A 24,879-nucleotide genomic window follows, 5' to 3' on the forward strand; every position below is an offset into this window, starting at 1 on the left:
TTTATTTATCTGAAGAATCAATGTGTAAGTTTCAACTTAATACCCTCAACCGTTCTTCGGATAATTCTGATACGCCCTTTTGATAACTAGCACGCACATAGTTTGTTTTTCTTGTATTCAGCATTCCTCTCCAAAGCTGTGGAGTGTTATGAAATCCCCAGAGGCATAGTTATTTGACCTTAAGACTATTTTGATCTATGTGGTTATTTCAAAATTTTGATCGAATGTTTTTGTAGAGAAGGTAGCTAGAGTGGGCATGGGAGGGAAACTGTCAGCCCTCCTGCCACTTTAAAACATCCCCCTACATGGCTTGAAAGTTCCAACTTATCACCTTCAGCCATTCTTAACATACTACAGATCCACCTTCATAACAAACTGGAAGCATACAGTGCCTCTGATTTAGGTTAAGATACCCCTCAAAATTCTTCGAAGTTTCACCTTAATACCCTTTCATGGCCCCATAGCTGTGGTAGACGGGGGGGATTTGGCATTCATGGAGGCATTACCCTCGACTAGTTTGAACGAAATGACAATTAAAACATTTTGACCATTTTCAAGGAGAAGGGGAGTATAAAAAGGGCAAGGAGGAGGGCTGGTTGACCTCTCATCTCTCTTTAACTCCCCTTCAACATACATTCAAAGTTTCAACATAATACCATTAGTCATTGATAACATAATGCTGATATTCCCTTTTCACAGACACTAAGTACAGAGTGTATTTTGATTGGTTTCGGTACCCCTCTCAATATTTTCGTAAAATTTACCAACCTCTTTAGGAGTTCCAGGATCAAACATGTTCTGTTTTGTTGATTAAAAAAAAACTTTTTATGTGAACAATGAGCAACTTGCATATCTTACAGCCCTTACATAAGGGTTTGTGTGTGGGGGGGGGTGTCAACTGCAAAGTCATTGTCGTTGAACCTTAGGACTACTTCGAATAAAATGCCTGTATAAAAAATTTTATCCAATGCTTTTGGGGGAAATGAGTAGGGCGGGGGTGAGTGCCCTAGACCACCCTTCCCATAAAACTGTTGTATCTAAACAATGAGCAACTTGCATAACTTACAGCCCTTGCCCCATGACTGAAATAGGGTTTGTCAACCTCAGAGAAATAGCTACTTGACCTCTAGACTATTCTGAACAAAATGGCTATCTTAAAATTTTAATCAGATGCGTTTAGGAAAAACGGCGTGGGAGGGGGGAGCTGTTTGCTCTCCAATCACTTTTGACTCTTAAAAAGGGCACTAGAAATTTTAACTTGTTTTCATAGCAATTGATTATTCCCCCTTCGAATTTTATACGCCCACCCCTTTCATATGAACTGCCTTTGAGAAAAATGAATAAATAATTAATAATACATTTAAGCCTAACGGCTGTTTACTATAGGCAACACTATAGCATTGCCTCTTGACTTAAACAGGTGAGTTGAACTTTTAATTTCCCTTCTAATAAAAATCCGTAACTATCTAGAGGGAATGGGGGGGGGAGAATTTTCTTTGGGAACGCCTAGCACCATAGGCGATAGTTTGGGACAATTTGGCGTTGACGCAAAGTTTTCAGACCATTCTGTACCATTTCAAGTTTCTGCTTCGGTAACATAAATCTGATGTAAACGCATATCCTTCACAAATCTTGGTCTTTTTATCAACAAGGGTGCCTATGGTATGTCTGGGCATTAAATTGCAGCATGGGCGTGTTAAAGCAAAACCAAATATTATTCCTATATGCTTCAAATGAAGTCGTTTGTATGGTGCCTTTAAGAGCACTCTCCCCATCTTACCAGGAATTCGAAAGTTGCAATAATCACAGAGGTAGAAGGGCGATAAACACATTCGGTGGGCTCAAGTTTTGCTGGTACACTCCCCAACCTTAATTCTGTATCATTCCTTGGTTGCTTGTGAAACATAAATGCTGCTTGCTGTGCTTGTTTTGTGATACTCAAATGAAAATGAGCTTTAGAGGATCCTTTGAATAGGCAGAAATTATTGCTTCAACCTTTCTTCATGTCCTTGATTTAAAACTATATTGCTGCACTTTTTTTCCTTATCCCAAACTGGAACGCAACCGCTTCATTCGATTATTGGTTTTCTACATCTAACTTTTCCCAAAATTCCCCTTTTCCGATCACTCCCTCAAGATAAATTAAGCATGACTCAGAACTCTAGAAAACACAGAAGAATGATGAGTCGTTGTCGTATTCCTCGGATATGAGGGCACGTAATGTCCTCTTAGAATTCACTTGGATATTGCATTGTACCTTAATGTCATTATTGATTCCCATTTGTTTCCTAAGATATGGTGGAGGATTCTCGATTCCTGTCAACAATATGAAAATATTTTTATTTTTTTTTTTTTTTTTTTTTTTTTTTTACTTAGAACGGACAATAAAGAAGTTTTTAATCTTGGCTCAATGAGTACACTTAATGTAATACTTTTTCCGGACCAAAATATAATGTATCTTTACATCAACATGTCGAAACAGTATTGTCAAATAATCGAAAATAAATCGACATTGGATAAATATTAAACATCAAAAATGTAAAAAGAATCAAAATTTCGACCCAATAAAAAAAATATGATAAAGATATGATATAGAAGGTTGTTTTTTCATTCAAAATATATAATCAATGACGACGTGGTATAGTGTCGTCCTAATAAGTTTCTGATCACTTTTTTGGGGGGAGGGAGAAAGAGCAAGGGGATTTGTTCTAAGAATTAGCAGCAACTTGAAAAATCTTTTTTTTAGGAAAAGTAGTTTGAGTGTTACTGAATATTTGGACTGGAAACATAGTTCAGAAAGACAGGGTTAAATTAAGCAATATTTAGAAAAAGAAAAATATTTTGCTCAAAAGTATCAATTTAGGGAATTAAATGATAAGAGTTTACATTACAGTTAAGGTAACAAATCATAGGCACTTGAATGGTTAACTTTCTTCAAACTTCTCCATGTATGTATAATAACTAATGAAATTACACCAGATTTTAAGTAATATTTTGTTTTAAAAGACCATGGCAATCATTCTTATCACTCTCAGATGTAGGCATGCATGTAGGAACCTATTCTGAGAAGGGAAGGGTGGTATTATTAGGGGGGGTCCCAAACACAGCCAAAAATAGGCAGATTATAAGAAGATATAAGAAATTATTGGGTAACCCCCCCCCCCTTCCTGCGCAAGTGCCTTTTCATATACCTTCTTATTTTGAGGAACACATGGTTAGTTATGGTATAAGCGTTGCCAGCGAGCAGGGTGTTCATGGTGTTGCTCGCTGCTCGCGAACAACACCATGATTTTGAAACTGTTGCATATACCCCCCTCCCATGAAAAAAATTCATCTGGCCATGAAAAATTCAATTTGTTGCATACAAATTTCAAGTTGCATATGACCCCTGAAATTACTTCTCATGTTCAAGAAATTTAAGGATTAAATGTAAGGCCTTAAGGAATTTGAGGTGAAGAGTAAATTTAATTCTTACAGAAAATACTGGCTATGTCAATGGATTGTCCAAAATTAACAAAGGTAGTTCGATGCTAGATACACATTTCTTCTTATTATTTAACTAGTTATTGAACGGACTCAAGCATTAAACAAAAAGCTCAGTTATAGTGGGGACTTAAAGCAGGAGTTGAAGATTAGTTCTAAGCAATACAATGTGCCAGGATTCATTACTGCATGTTCACTTGGGGACTAAACTTACTTTTGAAAGTGACTATACAGAAATAAGTAATTTTTAATATGTCAGCTATTAAGTGTGTAGTGGTCAGTAATTAACTAGCGAAAACCTTTTACTTTACTTTGTCTTAATAGAACTTCTCCTGTTTCAGCTGTAAAAAGGACACGTCATTTCCCTGTCTCCTATCAATTAAGAAGGTGGCCAACTGAGAATAAAAGGAAAAAATACGCAAGACGTGTACAAAATTAGCTCATTAAACTGGCTTTTGACATTTTCCAACATTTGTAGAATACTAAAAAATAACAATTTATTGAACAAAAAACTTTTTTCAACTGAAAGAAAGGAAAAAGTTAAACTTAAAACAAACAGAAATTATTAAATATATGAGGGGAGTTGCCCCCTCATCAATACCTCACTTTTTACGCTTGAGATTGACTTTTTGTTCCATCATTTGAGAATGACTCCTGAAACACAACGGCCCTTTGACTAAAATAAAAAGGTTTTTTTTTAAACTCAAAGAAAAACTTTAGCGTAAAGAGCGAGGTATCGAGGAGCCCCCGCCCATATAAGTAATGAGCTCCCCTCATATAAGTAATAACTTTTGTTCATTTTAAGTTTTAATGTTGCTCCTAACTTTCAGTTGAAAAAACTTAATTTTTTATAATAAATTTCTGATCTTTTAAAATGATGCCGGGAAATCCAACTCCCCCTCCATGGAAAATTCTTACCCGCCATGAAGATTCCTCCGTGTAAAGAAAATCCAATATAGACCTACCACTCCCCCCCCCCAACAAAGAATATCTGTATACTTCCCAATAGCCAATACTATATGTTAACAATGGACAAAGTTCATAGATCGCAGCCCTCCGCCCAGTGGCTCCCCTCCATTAGGAGGAAGTGATTACACCGTTCTTAAAATGTTGTTAAAATGTTCAGGTATTAGGATCCTTAAACATAATTACACTAAAGGTGAATATGAGTCTTTCCAAAATTTCGCTTTATCATTACATATCATGGAACAGTTGAGGGAAAATAATTACACTGTTACTGAGGTATTTGAGCTGATTCATGAAGCTTTGGTAGTAGGTCGAGACAAGTTTATTCCGACTATTGTTAATAGGCAGCTCCGTAAAAAATAGGCAAAGTCTTCCTTGAGACATCCTACAAACTGTCAGAGAAAAAAAATGACATGTGGCATGGGCACAACAAAATAAGAAGCACCGAGTCACGGATAAGATATAAAAGAGTAAGAAATAGAGCAACTTGGCTTCTGCGGTCAAATCGTGAGTCACTTGAATCTTCTATCATTGCATGGGCTCAAAGTTGCCGAAAAAGGTTTTGGAAATATATAAGAAAAAAACAAACTTCACAGTCTCCATCCTCAACTTCATTCACTGACCCGGAAACACAGACAAATATAGACAATGATAATGAAAAAGCCGAACATTTTAATCAAGTTTTTTCATCTTCTTTACACGACCCCACTGTGAAACTTCTACTGATCCCACTTTTTCAACCAATTTAATAATAGGTTTAGATGATTCTGATTTTAATGATCAACAAGTTTTTGAGGTCTTTAAGCATCTTGACACAACCAAATCACCAGGCATTATTGGATTTTCAAACCATATGATCCGCGAGCTTGCAATAGTACTCACTCAACCATTGAATATTTGTATAATTTTGTGTCTGGTGTCTGGTACTTGCCCTTCGACATGGAAAAAAGCAATAATCAAACCCATGTATAAAGGTGGCACAAAGACACAATTTAAAAATATAGGCCAATATCGAGCGCAACAAATTTTTTGCAGAATGATAGAGAAACTAATTGTCAAGAGAATACAAAACTATTTTGAATCAAATCTTCTTTGGAATTCATCTCAACACGGTTTCTATAAAAAAAAAATATTAAAGCAATACACAGCTTTGAAAAGTAGTTACTGACTTCCATAGAATGGCAGATGAAGGTCTTATGTTCGATTGCATTTAAATAAATTTTCTAAGGCATTTGATAAGATTTCCATTCCGCTAAAAGCGAGGTGTATCACCTTGGTGCCCGAGCGTTGAATTGGATTGGTTATAATCTAGCAGGCAGGACACAGTAAGTGATTGTAGGCGATGCTTTGTCCTCTGCTGAGATAGTTTTGAGTGGCGTTCCACAAGGTAGGTGCCTTGGTCTGGTGCTTTTCTGCCTTTTCATCAACGTCTTGCCTCTTGTTGTCCACCATTCCACGGTTAAAATGTTTGCAGATGACGTAAAGCATTACCGCTTTACGGTGACAAATTCAGATGAAGCTTCATTGCTTTAAGAGGAGTTGGACACAGTGCACAACTGATGTACTGTCAACTCCATGTTATTCAACGAAAATATGTGTAGTGTCGTCCATTACTTTCACAAAGTAGCTCAAAGTTACCATTACCATCTTGCTGGCAATTCAATTTTACCCGTTGAAAATGTCCGTGACCTTGGTGTTCATTTGGATTCTAGCCTTAGGTTTGACAGGCATGTCTCTGAAGTAACTCGTTGAATAAAAAAGATACAGCAATGTTTGAAAAAACACAGAGAAGAGCAACTAAGCATGTACCAAATTTGAAACATTTGCCGTACGAAAATAAACTGCGCAGGTTTAGGATTAAAAAGTCTTCAATTCCGAAGGGATAAGGCAGAAATTATTAACACATTCCGTATAATCAAAGGCATTGATAATATAAGTACATCCCAGTTCTTCACATTCAATGACAACAATAAGACCCGTTATCACCCACATAAATTATACCGTTCACTTTCAAAAAGGAAAATAGGCCAACATTCATTTTATAGCTGGGTCTGTAAGCCATGGAATGGCCTTTTACCTGAAACATTTCTAACAGATAATATAAATACATTCAAAACAAAACTAGAAGAAACAGATTTTCCCACTAAATCATTTTCAAATCCTTTATAGTATTATTTGCTAGTGTTTGCTGTAGTTGTTGATATATTTGTTGTGACAAAATTACAGCTTACCGCATTTTTGGATTAAATTAAAAGTAATTTGGCCTCCGTTATGAGGAGGCCAAATATTTAAGATTCATAAAATTTAGTGCTACCCATCGAAGGTTTACGAGCCTGAGAAAACTTGCCTGATTTTCAGAAAAGGGGAAAACACCCCCTAAAAGTAAAGAAATCTTAATGAAAATCACATCATCAGATCCAGTTTATCAGAGAGTCTTACTGTAGAGGTCTCAAACTCCTACTAGGAAAAATGTGGAACTTTGTATTTTATGGCAGTACAATTATCAGGGATGCGTGTTTACTTTTTTTTCCATGGGTGATCGTATCAAACCGATCACCCATGAACATCGGGAACATCGGGAGCCTAGAACATCGGGAGAGGGCTCATTCGACGGGAAATTAAGAGTTCTAGTGTCCTTTTTCAGTGACCAAAAATATTAGAGGGCAACTAGCCCTTCTTCCATGCCCCTTTACCCTAAAAATAGTCCAATTAAAATTTGAGATAGCCATTTTTTGTTCAGCATAGTTGAAAGTTTCAACAGCAATGCCTTTGGAGATAACATGACCGCCCAAAGCCCCTGGGGAAATGTATTAAGTTATAAAATTTGCCAATTGTTTACATATAGCATTTGTTATTGGGAAGTTTGCACACATTTTTCAGATACAGGTAGTAATTTTTTGCTGGGGAGATTTTCGACAGAAAAATGGAGAGGGTATCTTCCGGGGGGGGGGGGGTAAACTTTTCAGGGGAAATTTTACACTGGAGGAATTTGCCAGAACACATATTCAAAATTCCTTTTCTTTGTTTTACTTTCTCTTTGCCGATTCAATTTTATGTGTGGAGATGTAAATTTCCGTGGAGGTAGAGCCGGATTTTTCGACATTATTTTAAAAAGACCAGAAATTAAACTAAAAAAGCAAATTTTTCAAATGAAAGTAAGGAGCAACAATAAAACTAAAAACAAAAATTATTACACAAATTAAGAGAGTTACCCCCTTTTCAACACCTCCTTCCTTATGCTAAAGTTTGACTTTTTGTTCCAATTATTTAAGAATGACTCCTGGAACACCAGAGCCGTTTAATTAGTATAACAAGGATTTTTGAAAATTGAAAGAAAAAGTTTTAGTACACAGGGCGAGATGTTGAAGAGATTGAGTTACATCCTTCATAAACGTAATAAATTATGTTCGTTTTAAGTTCGAATATTGCTCCTTACTTTCAGTTGAAAGAATTTTTTTTAATTTGACATATAGATTATGATCAAGCAGTTGATTCAGCCGATAGAACAGCTTTAAGGCTTCAGTGAAGATTGCATCCTCGTATACCTGACACATGCATTGAAGGGATTAGTCCTGTGTGCGAGAATATCAGTACTGCGGTTAGTGCTGCATTGGATCAGGAACTAAACAGGGTTGCATTCTATCTTCTTTTATATGAATCATTTGGATAGACTTTGCCCATCAAAATTTAACATGGCAAAAACTATGGGGGAGCATGGATTCAAATGGGAAAGTATAACTCTCTTAGACCTAGATTTTACAGATGGTTTAAGTGTCCTATATTAAAATGTTAGCAAAATGATTGATTTCTGGGGGTCTTGAGAGTCCAGGATGCAAAAATAGCTTTGAAACTAATTCTAAAAAGACTAAATCCATTAGACTGGGGGGGGGAGTAAAGGGGTAGTAGTGATGTTTTATAACTTGAAGATAGATCAAGTGGATGGTTTCACTTGCCCAGGTATATTATTAACAAAGATCGTGAATGCAGTGAAGATGTAAAAAACAGATATGCGTGGTCCAGGGTATTTTTCCACAGTTGAAAAAAAGTTTGGAAGTATAGGAAGTCTGCCAAATTTAAAATATGGGAAGCTACAATTATAACAGTGCTGAAGTATGATTTTCAAACATGGGTGTTCCAAAAGACGGAGGAGGATTTGTTGGATATTTTCTAGAGAGATTATCTACGGATTTTTTTGGGTACCCATCTAACTGACCGTATTTTAAGTTGTAAGAAAATGTGGTTCTACCCCATTTTCAAGGGCTATAATAAGAGAAAGATTAAGATGGCTAGGACAAGTTCTGTGGATAAATGATAACAGATTGCCAAAAAACGTCCTTTTTGGCCAACCAAGATTGGCCAATTGAGAAGCAGGTCTTCCCCGAATGGGGTGGGAGGAGGTCGTCAGGAAAGATATAAGGGAGATTGGAATTTTTAGGAAGGGTTTAAAGAGGGAAGATTTGAATTTTTTGGGATGGAAAAGGAGCTTGCGTAGCTATATTGGCCTCGGGTGCTGCACACAGCGAGCTGTTAGTAGTAGTAGCACTAGAAGAAGAAATATTTTCCTAGGGCCAGTGTCGTAGCTTTATTATAAGTTTCCTATCGTAAAATACTTTTCAAGGCTAAGGTACTAGGCTATGAGAGCGTCAGAAAGAACGTATCAATGTAATTAGAACAAGTGTTATCCTATTGTATTCTCTCGAAATAAAAAATGTTATCTGCGTTTATAATAATTTGAACAGTTGACAATACGTGCTAAATTTTAGGCGGTGGATCACAAATCCTACTTTAAACACGTAATATAATATCTTTGGGATTACCACAGCCGACGTATTTCATTACTTATTCTGAACTCATCTACCATAAACCTGCATCTGGTCTCTAGTTTCTTGCAGGCACACCCCCATGGGGGTGCTGAAGGGGCTGTAACCCCCCACCCCCTCTCAAGAAAAAAATACATTCTGTTTTTTATATCCTAGTTAATATATTCGGTTTTCTACTTTATTCCTTAGTCCCTACTCAAAACTAGCATTCAAAGAGCTAAAATAAACTTAAAGTAGTGCTTTAAAATGCCATTTTTTCTAAAGAATTTTAAAAGTTTTTCGTTGGCTGGCCCAGGGACTCCCGGTCAGCCCCCCTACCTCCACCGAATAGTTATTTTCTGAGTGCGCCACTGGTTGCTTGTATTTCCAAAGACAGTTTTAGCTACATTCTGGCCTTCTAAGGAGAGGCTGTAATTAAGAAGAATCTCGGACTTTCGCTTGATAGAAATTTAGTGGATTGGTAGATCAAGTATTTGTTTATAAGAGTTAAGCCAATTTTTATATTCAAATTATTCAAAGCAGTAGTGCTCAGATGTCTATCTAATTTAAAAAACCTTCCAGAACCCAAATAAATCTCCCATCCCTGAGACTTCCCCTATGGTATGTAGGACATACCCTCAGATTTGACACCAAGACTCATTTAGTTATCTCGTTGATAAACAATCGAAGTCCTCTAGCTTTTTCTAGCATTCTTACCAATAGGATATCCTTTAGAGACGCCATCTGGACTTCTGACGATGTGTACATAATACTGAGGTTGTAAATGTCTGAGCTCAAGCAAGATGACAGCAAAATAATGAATGAATAGCAATGCATCAACCAGTGACATGGCAAAATACACGATCCCCTGGAAACAGAGAAAGTTAGCCAAAGTCATTTAAAATAAAAGAAGGCATATTCTTCTCCACGAATAGCTAGGAAGCATGAAAAATAACATTTTTACCTTTTTTAAACACATTTTAAAATCAAGGGTCCTAAGTTCTTAATTATTTCTCTCACTCAAAAAATTGCGGTGTCTGCTTTCATTATAGAAATCACACAAAATGGGATTCGTTTAAACGATACGATCGTACTCTAAATATATGCTTTATCATAGACATATCAAGACTCTTTAGTAGGAGATAACAGGCAACCCTCTGACCAGTTCCATATCCATACAAACATAGGGAAATATCAGTAATTGGTTTATTTGCACAAGTTTTGTCGATATATCATCAGTCAGGTATCAAAAGGTCCTATCTCTACAATTGTAAATTTTCAGAAGAGCGAATAAGAAACCTCACAACTTTTTTATATATTATTTTGCTCGTTTTTATATAATTTTTGCTCGTTTTTAAGTTTTAACTTCACTCTTTATTTCCCAGATTTTTTTTTAAATTAATCTTTATAGATTTCCAATTTCCCCCTCCAACTCCCCCCAATGTCAACGGATCCAGTCAGGATATAGAATAAGAGAACTGAGACACGAGATCCTTTTAAACATTAAATCTCATTGATTCGATCACCCGTTCGTAATTTAAAAATAACTCATTTTTTTAATTTTTCCGAATGAACCGTCCTTCCAATCTGGTCGGGTCCCTGATACGCCTGCGAACTTTCAGTGATCGCTATATTGATCACGTATCTAGTTTCAGATCTTCTTTGTGTAAAAAACAGTGTGGTCCGAAATTCGAACCTGAGACCTCTCGTACCCTAGCCGAGAATCATACTCCTAAACCAAAAACCACACTTAGGAAGAACAATAATTTGTTTTATCAATAAATAAAATTCTTCTCGACTATCTTGTACGCTCGCTGCCCCCCAGATGGTCGAATCAAGAAAGGGACTATTTCTAATTCAATATAGTCTGGTCACTGATATGCCTTCCAACTTTCATCGTCCTAGCTTATCTGGAAATGCCCAAACTAGTAAATCCCCCAGTTCCCCTAAGAGAGCGGATCCGGTCCGGTTACGTTAATAACGTATCTAGAACATTTGCTTATTCTTCCCACCAAGTTTCATCCCGATCTCTACATTAAACGTTTTCCTATATTTCTGGTTTCCTCCTTCAACTCCCCCCAATGTCACTGGATCCGTTCAAGATTTAAAATAAGACCTCTGAGACATGAGGTACATCTAAATAAAGATCTGATCACCCGTTCGTAAGTTAAAAATACATAATTTAAAAGACACATTTAAATACACCTTTAAAAATTCACTTTTAATACACATTTAAAAGGAAAATCAGAGGCTTAATGCCGGTCAGGATTTAAAATAAGAGCGCTGAGTCACGATATCCTTCTAAATATCAAAATTCATTAAGATCCGATCATCCACTCGTACGTTATAAATACCTCATTTTTTCTAATTTTTCCTCTCCCTTTAGCCCCACAGATGGTCGAGTCTAGAAAAACGACTTTATCAAGTCAATTTGTGCAGCTCCCTGACACGCCTACCAATTTTCATCTTCCTAGCACGTCCAGAAGCACCAAACTCGCCCAAGCACTAAACCCTACCACCTAACTCCACCAAAAAGAGCGAATCCAGTACAGTTATGTCAATCACGTATCAAGGACATTTGCTCATTTTATCCACCAAGCTTCATCCCGATCCCTCCACTCCAAGTGTTTTCCAAGATTTCCCCCTCCAACTCCCCCCAATGTCAAGAGATCTGGTCGGGATTTGAAATAAGAGCTCTGAGACCTGAATTCCTTCTAAATATCAAATTCCATTAAGATCCGATCACCTATTCGTAAGATAATAATACCCCAATTTCCATGTTTTCTGAGAATTCCGGTTTCCCCCTCCAACTCCCCCCAATGTCACAGGATCTGGTCAGAATATAAAATTAAAGCTTTAAAGCACAAGATCCTTCTAAATATCAAATTTCATTAAGGTCTGGTCACCCTTTCGTAAGGTACAAATACCTCATTTTTCCAAATTCCCCCCTCCCCACAACTCCACCAAAGAGAGCAGATCCGGTCCGGTTATATGAGTCACCTATCTTAGACAGGTTTTTATTCTTCCCATCCAGTTTCATCCTGATCTCTCCTCTTTAAGTATTTTCTAAGATTTCCAGACCCCCCCCCCCCCCAACTGCCCCCCAACCCCCAATGACGCTGGAACCAGTTGAGATTTTTAATAAGAGATCTGAGTGACGAGGTCCTTCTAAATATGAAGTTTCATGAAGATCCGATCACTCCTTCGTAAGTTAAAAATACGTTATTTTTTCTAATTTTTCATAATTACCCCCCCCCCCCTCATAATAGAGAGGATTTGTTCCAATTATGTAAATCACGTATCTAAGACTTCTGATTATCTTTCCCACCAAGTTTCATCCCGGTCCCTCCAATCTAAGCGTTTTCCATGATTTTAGGTTCCCCCACCCAAACTCCCCCCAATGTCACCAGATCCGGTCGGGATTTAAAATGAGAGCTTTGAGACACAATATCCTTCTACATATCAAATTTCATTGAGATCCGATCACCCGTTCGTAAGTTAAAAATGCCTCATTTTTTCTAATTTTTCAGAATTAACCCCCCCCCCAACTACCCCAAAGAGAGCGGATCCGTTCCAGTTATATCAATCATGTATCTAGGACTTGTGCTTATTTTCCCCACCAAGTTTCATCCCGATCCCTCCACTCTAAGCGTTTTCCAGGGTTTCCAGTTTCCTCCTCCAACTCCCCCCAATGTCACCGGATCTGGTTAGGATTTAAAATCAGATCTCTGAGACACCATGTCCTTCTAAATATCAAATTTCATTAAGATCCAATAAGCCATTTGTAAGTTAAAAATACCTCATTTTTTCTAATATTTCCGAATTACCGAATTAGATACCCCCCCCCCCCCCTAAATCTCCCAAAGAGAGCGTATCTGGTTCGGCTATGCCAATAACATATCTAGGACATGTGATTATTTTCCCCACCAAGTTTCATCACGATCTCTACACTCTAAGCGTTTTCCAAGATTTCCGGTCCGCCCCCAACTCCTCCCAATGACTCTGGATCCGGTCGTAATAAGAGGTCTGAGTTACCAGTTTCTTCTAAATATTAAATTTGATTAAGATCCGATCACTCGCTCTAAAGTTAAAAATACCTCATTTTTTCTGATTTTTTCGAATTAACCCCACCCCACAACTCCCCCAAAGAGATCAGATCCGTTCCAATGCTGTCAATCACGTATCTACGACTTGTGCTGATTTTTGCCTCCGCATCTCAATCCCTCCACTCTAAACGTTTTCCAAGATTTCAGGTTCCCCCTCCAACTCCCCCCAGTGTCACCGGATCCAGTCGGGATTTAAAATGAGACCTCTGAGACACGATATCCTTCTAAATATAAAATTCCATTGGATCCAATTGCTCCTTCGTAAGTTAAGAATACCTAATTTTTTCTAATTTTTCGGAATTAACTGTCCCCCAACCCCCTCACCCCCAGATGGTCGAATCAGGGCAACAGCTATTTCTGATTTAATCTGGTTTGGTCCCTGATATGCCTGCCAAATTTCATCGTCCTGGCTTATCTGGAAGTGCCCAAAGACAGACAGACCGACAGAATTTGCGATCGTTATATGTCACTTGGTAAATACCAAGTGCCATAAAAAGGACACATCATTGCTAACCATGCAAAAAGTGATTTTCCTTGTTGTTCAAGGTGGGGAACTCAAGTTAATTCAAATTTTTTAACCATACTGATTCCAATGGTGCAATCTTTCTTTTGATTTGATGCCATTTTTGAGAGGTTTCAGGCTCTTTTTCGAAATACTTTTAAAATTAACCGAAATAATAGTTAATATCCCTAATCAGTGTCATATGGCCATTTTTTCCTGATTAGGCATTTTTTTTCAAAACGCGCTATTCAACTTTTGGCTACTATGGGCTGTGGTTTGCTCTTTACGAGGTTGCAGCTACTGCTGCAACTATGATAGAAGGCATAAAACCATGACTGAACAAAAAATTGGATACTGATATGTCTGATAGGAATACCCGCGATATCAATACGTCAGATACCGATACAAGCGATATTCATACACCTAGTTCCTATACGCCGTACAGTCCTTTCTGGGGAGCATGAAGGGTCATATCATCAAACCAAAAACATATTTATTGGATCTTTGAACTATGTTGAAGAAAATTGCTATTACAAAATTTCGATTAGACGACTTCAAGGGGGGCTTTTGAGGAGGGGACTCGCTGCAATCCAATCTATTTGGTCACTTAAAAAGGGCACTGGCAAATTTCATTTTATTCCGAATGAGCTATGAAACATATTTCTGTGATGCTCTAACCACTCGCTAGACCTGGTAGAACAAAAAGAATAAAAAAAGACATCAATGCAACCCATGCAAAAAAAGTGATTTCCTTGGTGTTCAAGGTGGAGGACTGTAGTTATCCTATTCAAGGCTTTCGATCCTGCTGATTCCAATGGTTCACTATTTATTTCGATTCAATGCCATTTTTTAGGGTTTTCATGTTCTTTTTCGAAATCCCCATAAGCTTGTATCCGCAATAGATTAACCGAAATAATAGAAAACGCGTTAATCGAAATATCCATTTCACATCTATCATTGAAAACAAGGAAAGACATACCGCCTCCCTCAAACGAAGCATTTTTAGGCATCGGATCTCTAGCCCAATCCCAAAATTAAAATAAATTGTCAACGACGAAATCACAAAAGAGAAAAGTGCTCCGTTTCTTCAATTAAAAACCGTTTGAAAGTGACTCGCAGTATAACAAAGAAACCTGCCTGCTGAGAAGTAATTTAATACATAAATAAAAAATGCTGGGAGGCTTTGGTACCTGAGCCGTAGGTAAAATTTTACCTCAGGATTGCATTTTTATGACCAGCAAGGGTACATTGACAGGTTGTCTTTGAACGAGAACCTTTCAGGTACCTTTCAAAATTTGGAAATCCTCTAGCAGAAGTAGGTGAATGCTAAAGAAGGCAGGAAAATTTGAGATGGTGCTGGCACATTTATTATGAGTCGAAGCTCTAACATAAAGGACGAGGGATATTGACTCGTTTTTCATTTGTTTTTGTTTTCAAATAAGGTCTACCAAGCGTATTTGGAGAGGTTGTGTGGGTCAGATATTCAACCTGTTTTCCTAGGGGGAGGAGGTCGTAATCGGGAAACGCGCATTTTTAGGCCAGTAAATAGCTATTTTATCAGGGAAAAGGTTTCCTGAAACTTTACAGGGGAAGCAATCCTACCTTAACGTTTCAATTTAAGCTAAATATGGTTCCCGCAGATCTTTGGACCTGGTCGGATCCAGCATTCGCTCCTGAAATACTCCCCCATAGCCGACACAAGTTTGAGAAGCCACATAGAAAGTACAAAATTTTTAATTTTTTTGAAAAAGATTTTTTGAAAAACACTATTTTGAAAAAGATGGCTATCTCAAAATTTTGGTCAGATTTGATCGGATTGAAACGGGGTGGGTGATGTCTTGTTGCCCTTCAATCACTTTTGACTCTTAAAAACATCACTACAACTTTTAACTTGCAGTCAAATGAGCCACCTCCGAAGTTTATACGGCCATCCTTTCCATAAAAAGAGCCTCTGAAAAAAAATAATAGTACATTGAACCCTTTTGGCTCTTTACTATAGGCGACGCTATAACATTAACTCTGACTTAAACAGGTGATTATAACTTTCAATTCTCCTTCTAATGAACTTCCAAAGTTATCCAGAGGAAATTTTCCAGGAGGAGGATTTTCGCAGACGAACTTCCTGAGGAGGGGTCTTCCCAGGGAAGAATTTTCCGGGGACCTGGTAGTTAGATAAAGCAGAAAAAAAGAGAATGATCTCTTAAACTCCCATGTTAAAAAGTGAATTTTCTTTCTTTTTTGTTTGTTTTCGTCAAGCCAACTCGTCACCTTCTTAAACACAATCACAGATTTCATAGCGAAAAGCGAGCTAATAAAAGTACTCCTAATTCACTTTGTATCAAAGTGGAGGAGGTATATTTAAGCAAGTTGGTCATATCTATATGACACGACTATTCCTGTATGTAAGAAAGTATCTCAGTGCCCCCACCTCCCAAGAGAAAAATCCTCCGGACTTTCCTGGCCAAGTGTATTTTCAGGGAACCACCACTCTCCCTCACACTGGAGAAATATAGTGAGAGAACTATATAATTTTATCCCTGTAGCGAACAAACAGTAAATAATTGTAATTTCTTACACCACACTACCTTTACATTTTGAATTAAATGAATGGAAATGTAATAAAAGGTAGCCTACATTTGTTTTTAATACTATTACAATGTAGTTAGTACGTTACATTTAACCGTTTTACCCGTTGTTGCATTTTCACTTTAGTGTAGTTAGTAGGCCTATACGAAACATTTAGAAATTGTGTGTGTGTTTTATCAATTTTTAACAAATACTGCAATTTTTATTTTTTACTTTCATGATTAATATACTAGTTCAAATTATCCCTTCAAGATGCCATAGCTATGACAGCAAGTTTTGAAAGTACTATGTCAAGACCACAAAGTCCAACTTTGGTGACACTTTAACTACTATACCTAAGTACACAAGTGGGGAAGGATCCCCCTCCTCCCAAAAACTTATTTCGATTCGATAACTGTAGGCCGAAAAATTGGCTTTATTTCAGGTACTTCTGAACCCCACCCCAACTCAAAACCTTATAACATGTAAGCAATTTTAGCTCTATGCACAAAAACAGCAAACAGCGACTCATTTTCTTCCTGGGCATTTTCACAATTGTTGGTCTTGCAATTAAGCTTAGTACGATTTGTACTGAGGAAATGCTAGTTAAAATTGGGGATGTCATACGGTTTTCAAAAAGCCAATTTTTATCTATAATTCTTTATTTTGCGCGAATAATTCTTTTATCTTTAACGAAACCTAACAAAGCAATCTTCAACATTATCGTAAATTAATATTCGAAGTCTTAAGCTGCAACTAGTAGTGTACTATTAAAAGCGACACTTTGAATGATAACCCCCTCTTTAAGTCAGTTATTTCTCTTTGCCAATTATAGTCAATTGCGAAAATGTTTTAAGGCTTCTTGTCCTAAAGCCAACTCCTTTAATTTCCGAGTACACGAATTAGGAACCATAGGGCCTGACCCTCATTGCATGGCCACCCAATGGTTATTTAAAAGCGATTAGGAGAAGACATGCAGCATTGGACTGGAAATTATCATTGAGTTGAATTACAGGTGTTGGTAGATTTTTCCGAAACAACACAGCCTTTGACTATTTGTTAGCCTAATAACATTTCAAAATAGCCAGGTAAAAAAAAAATGGGGCTCCAAAAAGAGCCCAGTTAAATTTTCCCATTCGTTTAACTGTAAAAATAGTGAATTGCCGCGGAAAAGTTCCCTTTTTAATTAAATAATATACACGTTCCGAAAAATTTAACGACACCCGAATACACGTTTGTAACAATATTTTTGAATTTCCAAATATGCAGCTTTAAGTATACATCATTACGCAGTGATTAAACACTAGCTTCTACTAGTTAAATAAATGAAATATCGTTAAATATTATTTTTAAAACTCTGCTAATGCAATTAAAGCCATGAGCTAGTAGAACTTCAGCCTCAAATCACCTGATCGGTTCTTAGCTGTGTCTGTTCAATTGGAAGTTCCACAAAAATACTGATCTGAACTATACAGCGACTGATAACACGGATTTGAACCTTGAAAAATACTTAAACCAGACATTTTTTTAGAATATAACCTGACTAAATACTACCGCCGATTTGACTTCATACTAACATGTAGAAGATTTAAATGGGGTCAATTCTCATTTTCCTCTTTTGAAACACTTCTTATGTTTTCTTGTTAAATGTCTTCAATCCTTGATTTATGAATGGTGTTGTCTATAACAACTCACAAAATTCTGACTATTAACACGGCTAACCCCTATTTGCATAGATGAATCTTAGACCACAAAACTAGCCATAGAAAAGTGGAAAGAACCCCTTGTGGAACCAGACTTTAGGTCAGAATTATCAAAAATATAAACCGTATACTAGGATTGGCCAACGGAGAATATAAATGTGGCTTGTAACCTAAAGTAATACCGTTGGAACTGACGAGTTTCTTAAAAATGAATTAGAAGTCCTTGTCACTAGGTTCTACATATTAGGTTCGTTTTTTTTTTTTTTTTTGCTTTTTAATCTGCTAAAATCTTCCACCTTTTGTTAATCTTTAGATTTATAAGTGAATATATTGACTCGGATCTTACTTCCCGTGCGGAATTTCTTTCTGGAAATCAAAACTCAATCTGCTCCAATCAGCGGTCTCTGGACTTTAACCGGAATATCATTAATTCCTTTATTCAACAAGTTTGAATTTAATCACCGTTCGACTAAGATCAGAGAATTTTACGGTCTTGGCACTTCGATTAAGCGAGAAACAAAAGTCTTAGCGGAAATATTCCAGGTCAAAGAAATGAGATCTTAGCACATTGATTATCCAAAAAATGGACCTACCATTCTGTAACTGCAATTCTACAAAACCTGCCTTACAGAGACCGTAAGCTCACAGATACGCTTTAAATTGAAATTGGTCTTCTAAAAGAATGAGTGATATCTCTGTTTTATGCGCTCAGTTTAGCCAATCTATATTGTAAACTCTGATCTTGTTCTGTTGGATTAAACTTAGCTCTGAGAGACGACAGTAAATTCTGTCAATCAAAAACGATCAAAAAGCATCATAGATAGACAGGACTCGAACTCACAAAACTAAGTCGAAAAAGCTATGGCTGCTGTTTCTGTTCGAATGCAAAATTCTTCAATAGCCTTCGATGAAAAATGTAAAAAAAAAAATCCAACTCAAAAATTATTTCATATTCTTTTCCGAACAAATTAAATATTCACCCATATTTTTTTAGTGAACAACGTAAAATCATACAGCCGTAACGGCAGTCGACTCCCGTCCAAGGTTGCCACCCGGTGAGAGACTACATTTTAGTGATTCGTCGGTCCATTTAGTGATTTTCGTCAATAGCCTAGAGATTTACACGCTGATTTAGTGTTTTTTGCTGAGGCAATATATAAAAAAATCACTAGAATTAGTGCTAAATCACTAGGGGTCGCAACCCTGCTACCATCAATGCCCAGCTATATGCTGAATACAAATTGCCATTCCGCAGCATAGGTTACGTAACGTAGGAATGTAAAGTGGTCTATGATCGGTAATCTTAAAATAATCCACCAATCGGAATAGGTTTTATATTTTCATTGACGTTAAGTAAGCCAATGTAAACGGGAAAGGAAATCAATGTGGCACAAAGCTTTTGTTTTCCGTCCAAGGTATTAAACAGTTTTTGGATATGTCAAAAAATTATTTTGCTTCTGAATCGTCAGAGGCTTGTAGATTAGGTGAAAACTGACCTATCTAGTTACTTTTATTAATGAGTCAAATTTGTTTTTTCAATTTCTTGTGACTTTTCCTTGTTCTTTAATTATCTTCATTCTAGGAATGTTTTTCTCTATAAATTCAGGATTAGTTTATGATAAAGACACAATACAAAGCATGTGATTAAATTATGTTATCGTGACAGTTGAATTGCTTCCAATAGTTTTATACCTTTGAAATTGTGCCCACGCTCCACACAAAGCAACGAAAGCTAAAATAAGACTGGTTATTAAAAGACAAACATAGATATAAAATTGTATTTTTGAAGAAAGTATTCCATTGAGAAAAGGCATTGTCAGGGCAATGTCTTGCATTTGTTGAGTCTCCTAGTAAGAATTGAAGACAAACCAACCAATAAATTTACTGCTATTGTTGAGATAATCTATTTTGTTCGTAACTTTATATCGTAAGCATGAGCCATAAAACGTATCGAAAGACGGAGGGGGTAACATTAATAAAAAATTATTGGAACTCGATTCTACTAAATCCCACATGCTAGGCAAGTTTTATGTAACTAACCTAAGATGTGAAGGTAGCGGGAATGCATCCGCCGAAAAGGCCGTTTCATATACAATAGAGGCACAGCACAGGGGCTTAGTTTTTTGCACACCTCCCATCTACAGTAAACCATCTCTGGAATTTAGGAAGAATTAGTCCCGTTAGGCTACTTCCTTTGAACGAAAACTAAATTAAATACAAACTGCACAATTATGAGGGATTTCAAAATAGCCATGATACCAGTCTAAAGAATAGATAACTGGAAAATTTCAAGTAATCCCTGGCAGTACCATAAACAATACCAATAGTAACATCCATCTACAAAACGATCTTCAAGAAGAGATAATCGTTTACTGATATTTCATCTGACTCAAACCTCTCATAAGGAATTCTATTTTATTGTCCTGTCAATCTGAGCCTACCTAATTTACTATCAAACAATTCCTGGTAACGAACTGTGAATCGCATTTTAATGCTGATTTTAAATATATAAGTTTCATCAAGATCAGTTATAACAATCAAAAGTTACGAGCCTGAGAAAATTTGCCTCATTTTAGAAAATAGGTGGAAACACCCCCTAAAAGTCATACAATATTAACAAAAATCACACCACAAGATTCAGCGTATCAGAGAACCTCACTGTAGAAGTTTCAAGCTCCTATCTACAAACATATGGAATGTCGCATTTTTTGCCAGAAGACGGATCACGGATGCGTGTTTATTTGTTTTTTTTTTTTTTTTTTTTCAGGGGTAATCGTATCGACTGAGTTGTCCTAGAATGTCGCAAGAGGGCTCATTCTAACGGAAATTAAAAGTTCTAGTGCCCTTTTTAAGTGACCAAAAAAATTGGAGGGCACCTAGGCACCCTCCCACGTTCATTTCTTCCCAAAAGTCACCAGATCAAAATTCTGAGACAGCCATTTTATTCACCATAGTCAAAAAACCTAATAACTATGTCTTTAGGGACGACTTACTCCCCCGCAGTCACCGTGGGAGGGGCTACAAGTTACAAACTTTGACCTGTGTTTACATATAGTAATGGTTACTGGGAAGTGTACAGACGTTTTCAGGGGGATTTTTTGGTTTAGGGGGGAGAGTTGAGGGGGGTTACGTGGGAGGAGGTTTCCATGGAGAAACTTCTCATGAAGGAAGAGACTTTCAATGAAGGGGGCGCAGGATTTTCTAGCATTATTGGAGAAAACAAAGCAAAAATAAATACGAAAAGTTTTTTTCTACTGAAATTAAGGAGCAGCATTAAAACTTAAGACGAACAAAAATTATTACGCATATGAGGGGTTTACCTCCTCTTTATACCTCACTCTTTACGCTAAAGTATTTTTAGTAATTTCAACTATTTATTCTACGGCCTTTGTGATTCAGAGGTCATTCTTAAGGAATTGGGACAGAATCTAAGCTTTAGTGTAAAGAGCTAGGTATCGACGAGGGTCGAACCCCCTCATATACGCAATAAAAACATACGAATATAGAAGTTCGTTACGTAAGTTAATTCGTAAGTTACGTATATTTTTTACCAATGAAAACGTTTGTAAAAAATGAAAAGTTCTAGTTGCTTTTTTAAGCAATCAAAAACTTGGAGGGCAAGTAGGCCTCCTCCCTCGCTCCTTTTTTCTCAAAATATTCCGATTAATTGCAATTAATTAATATGCAAATTTCGTTTTCATTATTTATGTGCAGAGAGCCAAGATCAAAACATGCATTAATTCAAAAACGTCCAGAAATTAAATAAAAAAAACAAGTTTTTTTAAATGAAAGTAAGGAGCAGCATTAAAGCTTAAAACGAACAGAAATTACTCCGTATATGAAAGGGGCTTTTCTCCTCAATGCCCCGCTCTTTACGCTAAAGTTTCTTACTGTTTTAAAAATAGAGTTAAAAGAAAGAGTCAAACTTTAGCGTAAAGAGCGGGGCGTTGAGGAGGAAAAGCCCCTTTCATATACGGAGTAATTTCTGTTCGTTTTAAGTTTTAGGGTTGCTCCTTACTTTCATTTAAACAAACTTGTTTTTTTATTTAATTTTTGGAAAACACGACTTGCTGCAATGAAAAAAATTAGTAATAAAAAATCAATCGTGTCGTAAAATTAACGCATACGATTCGTTTACTACTTGGGTATAAGTTTGACCCTTAGGGGAAGGGGGCAAACGAAGAAGTGCATTTTTAACCCAGTAATTTTAATTTACCAAGAGATTATGCTCAAAGGATCACCCCTCCCCTTTTCACCTGAATACAAGTATGCAGAGGGGCATGCGAATTCTTCAGAAAGGATAATTGCTATTTAGAGGGAATGCACAGGATCTCGAGGCCTGGTTCCCAGAAATAACGTGACTTATATTATCATAAAGTTCGTTGTAATTAACTTACAACAATTAAATTAATGTAAGGAACGACTCGGGCCCAGTAGCAATCGAAACTCTAAAAAACGGCACTTCGATGATGAGAGGACACCTTTAAAAAATAGGTGTTTAATGTTGATTCCAAATATGCAAAATTCAATAAAAATTTTATGTTAACCATGAAAGTCTGCGAAAATTTGCCTGATTTTGAAATATGGGGGAACACGCCCCATTAAGTCTAACGATCTTAATGAAAGTCACACCGTCATATTTTAACCTATTTGAGAACCCTACTGTGGAGGTTTCAAGCCCCTATCTACAAAAATGTGGAATCTTGTATTTTTTTTTGCCAGGAGAAAGATCACAGATGCATTTTTTTTTTCAGGGGTGATAGTACTAAATCAATGGTTCTAGAGGATTGAGAGACCACATTCGAATGGAAATCAAAAGTTCTAGTGCATTTTTAGTGACCATAAATGTTGGAGGGCAAATAGCCCCCTCCCATACCCCCAAAGACATTCGATCAAAATTTTTGGACTGCAGTTTGATTCAGCAGAGCTGAGAAGTCCATAGTCACTGAGGAATGGGTAGTAAGTTAAGAATATGCCCATTGTTAACATTTAGTATTTGTTATTAGGAAATACGCGGAGTTTTTTGGGGGGCGGAGGGGAGATTCTCAGAACAGAGGGAGACTTTTCACAGGGAGAATTTACCGGGGGGAGGAAAGTCTCTTAAATAAATTTTCCAGGGAAAATATTAAAAGGAGAGAGGGATTAAGCTGTCCTGGCATGTTTTGAAACTGTCAGAAATTAAACAGCAAAAACAAGTTTTATTCCATATTAAATAAAAAAAAACAAGTTTTTTGAAATAAAAGTAAGGAGCGACATTAAAACTTAAAACGAACAGAAATTACTCCGTATATGAAAGGGGCTTTTCCTCCTCGACACCCCGCTCCTTACGCTAAAGTTTTTTATTGTTTTAAAAAGTAGAGTTGCGAGAAAGAATCAAACTTTAGCGCAAGGAGCGGGGTGTCGAGGAGGAAAAGCCCCTTTCATATACGGAGTAATTTCTGTTTGTTTTAAGTTTTAATATCGCTCCTTACTTTCATTTCAAAAAACTTGTTTTTTTATTTAATTTCTGAAAGTTTTTGAATTAATGCATGTCTGATTTTGGCTCTCCGTACATAAATTATTAAAATGAAATTTGCTTATTAATTCTTTTTTTGGCTAAATGGCTTTCTCTTAGTTTTGATCAGACGATTTTGAGAAATAATGGGTGGGGAAGGAGGCCTAGTTGCCCTCCAATTTTTCGGTTACTTAAAAAGGCAACTAGATCTTTTAATTTTTAACGAACGTTTTTATTAGTAAAAGAATATGCGTAACTTAAGAATTAACTTATGTAACAAACTTTTATATTCTTATATTTTTGATTATATATATGAGGGGATTGGTCCCCTCGTTAGTACCTCGCTCTTCACACTAAATCTTGTTTTGTCCCAATTCTTTAAGAATGACCCCTGAATCAGAAAGGCCGTAGAATAAATAGTTGAAATTACTTAAAAAAATTTTAGCATAAAGAGCGAAGTATTTATCTCCTCCTAAATACCTCGCTCTTTATGCTAAAGTATTTTTAGAACCCCTCATATGCGTAATAATCTCTGTTCGTTTTAAGTTTTAATGCTTCTCCTTACTTTCAATTGAGAAAACTTTTTCATGTTTACATTTTCATTGTTTTTTTTTTTTTTTTGTTTTTTTTTAAAGTAATGCTAGAAAGTCCTGCGCCCTTTTCATTGAATTTCTCTTCCCCCATGAAATATTCTTCCAAGGAAAGATCCTCCTATATAGCCCCCTCCCTGAACCCCACACCCAAACCAAAAAAATCCCCCTGATAACGTCGGTACACTTCCCAGTAACCATTACTGTATGTAAACAGTGGTCAAAGTTTGTAACTTGCAGCCCCTCCCCCAAGGACTGTAGGGGTAAGTCATCCCCAAAGACATAGGTTTTCGTTCTTGGTTTTCGACTATGCGGAAAGAAATGGCTATCTCAAAATTTTGATCCGTTGAATTTGGGAAAAAATGAGCGTGGGAGGGGGCCTAGGTGCCCTCCAATTTTTTTGGTCACTTAAAAAGGGAACTAGAACTTTTCATTTCCGTTAGAATGAGCCCTCCTGAAACACTCTAGGACCAATTGGTCGATACGATGACCCCTGGAAAAAAACAAAAACAAAAAACAAATAAACACGCACCCGTGATTTGTCTTCTGGCAAAAAATACGAAATTCCACATTTTTGTAGATTGGACCTTGAAATTTTTCTATAGTGTTCTCTGATACGCTGAATGCGATGGTGTGATTTTCATTAAGATCCTATGACTTTTAGGGGGTGT

The 24,879-nt window shown here is 36.8% G+C and overlaps 1 protein-coding gene across 1 annotated transcript in view; it reads right to left on the bottom strand.

Annotated features, from left to right (window-relative positions):
- The window catches only part of LOC136032097 (vang-like protein 2), a 148,093-nt gene that overhangs the window by 71,089 nt on the left and 52,125 nt on the right, over nt 1–24,879 (bottom strand). Inside the window, exon 6 of the mRNA XM_065712243.1 lies at nt 9,966–10,116. Within this exon, the coding sequence (XP_065568315.1) occupies nt 9,966–10,116 (151 nt within the window). The remainder of the gene's footprint in view (nt 1–9,965; nt 10,117–24,879) is intronic.

This window comes from Artemia franciscana, chromosome 1, assembly GCF_032884065.1.
Source record: "Artemia franciscana chromosome 1, ASM3288406v1, whole genome shotgun sequence".
NCBI lineage: Eukaryota > Metazoa > Arthropoda > Branchiopoda > Anostraca > Artemiidae > Artemia > Artemia franciscana.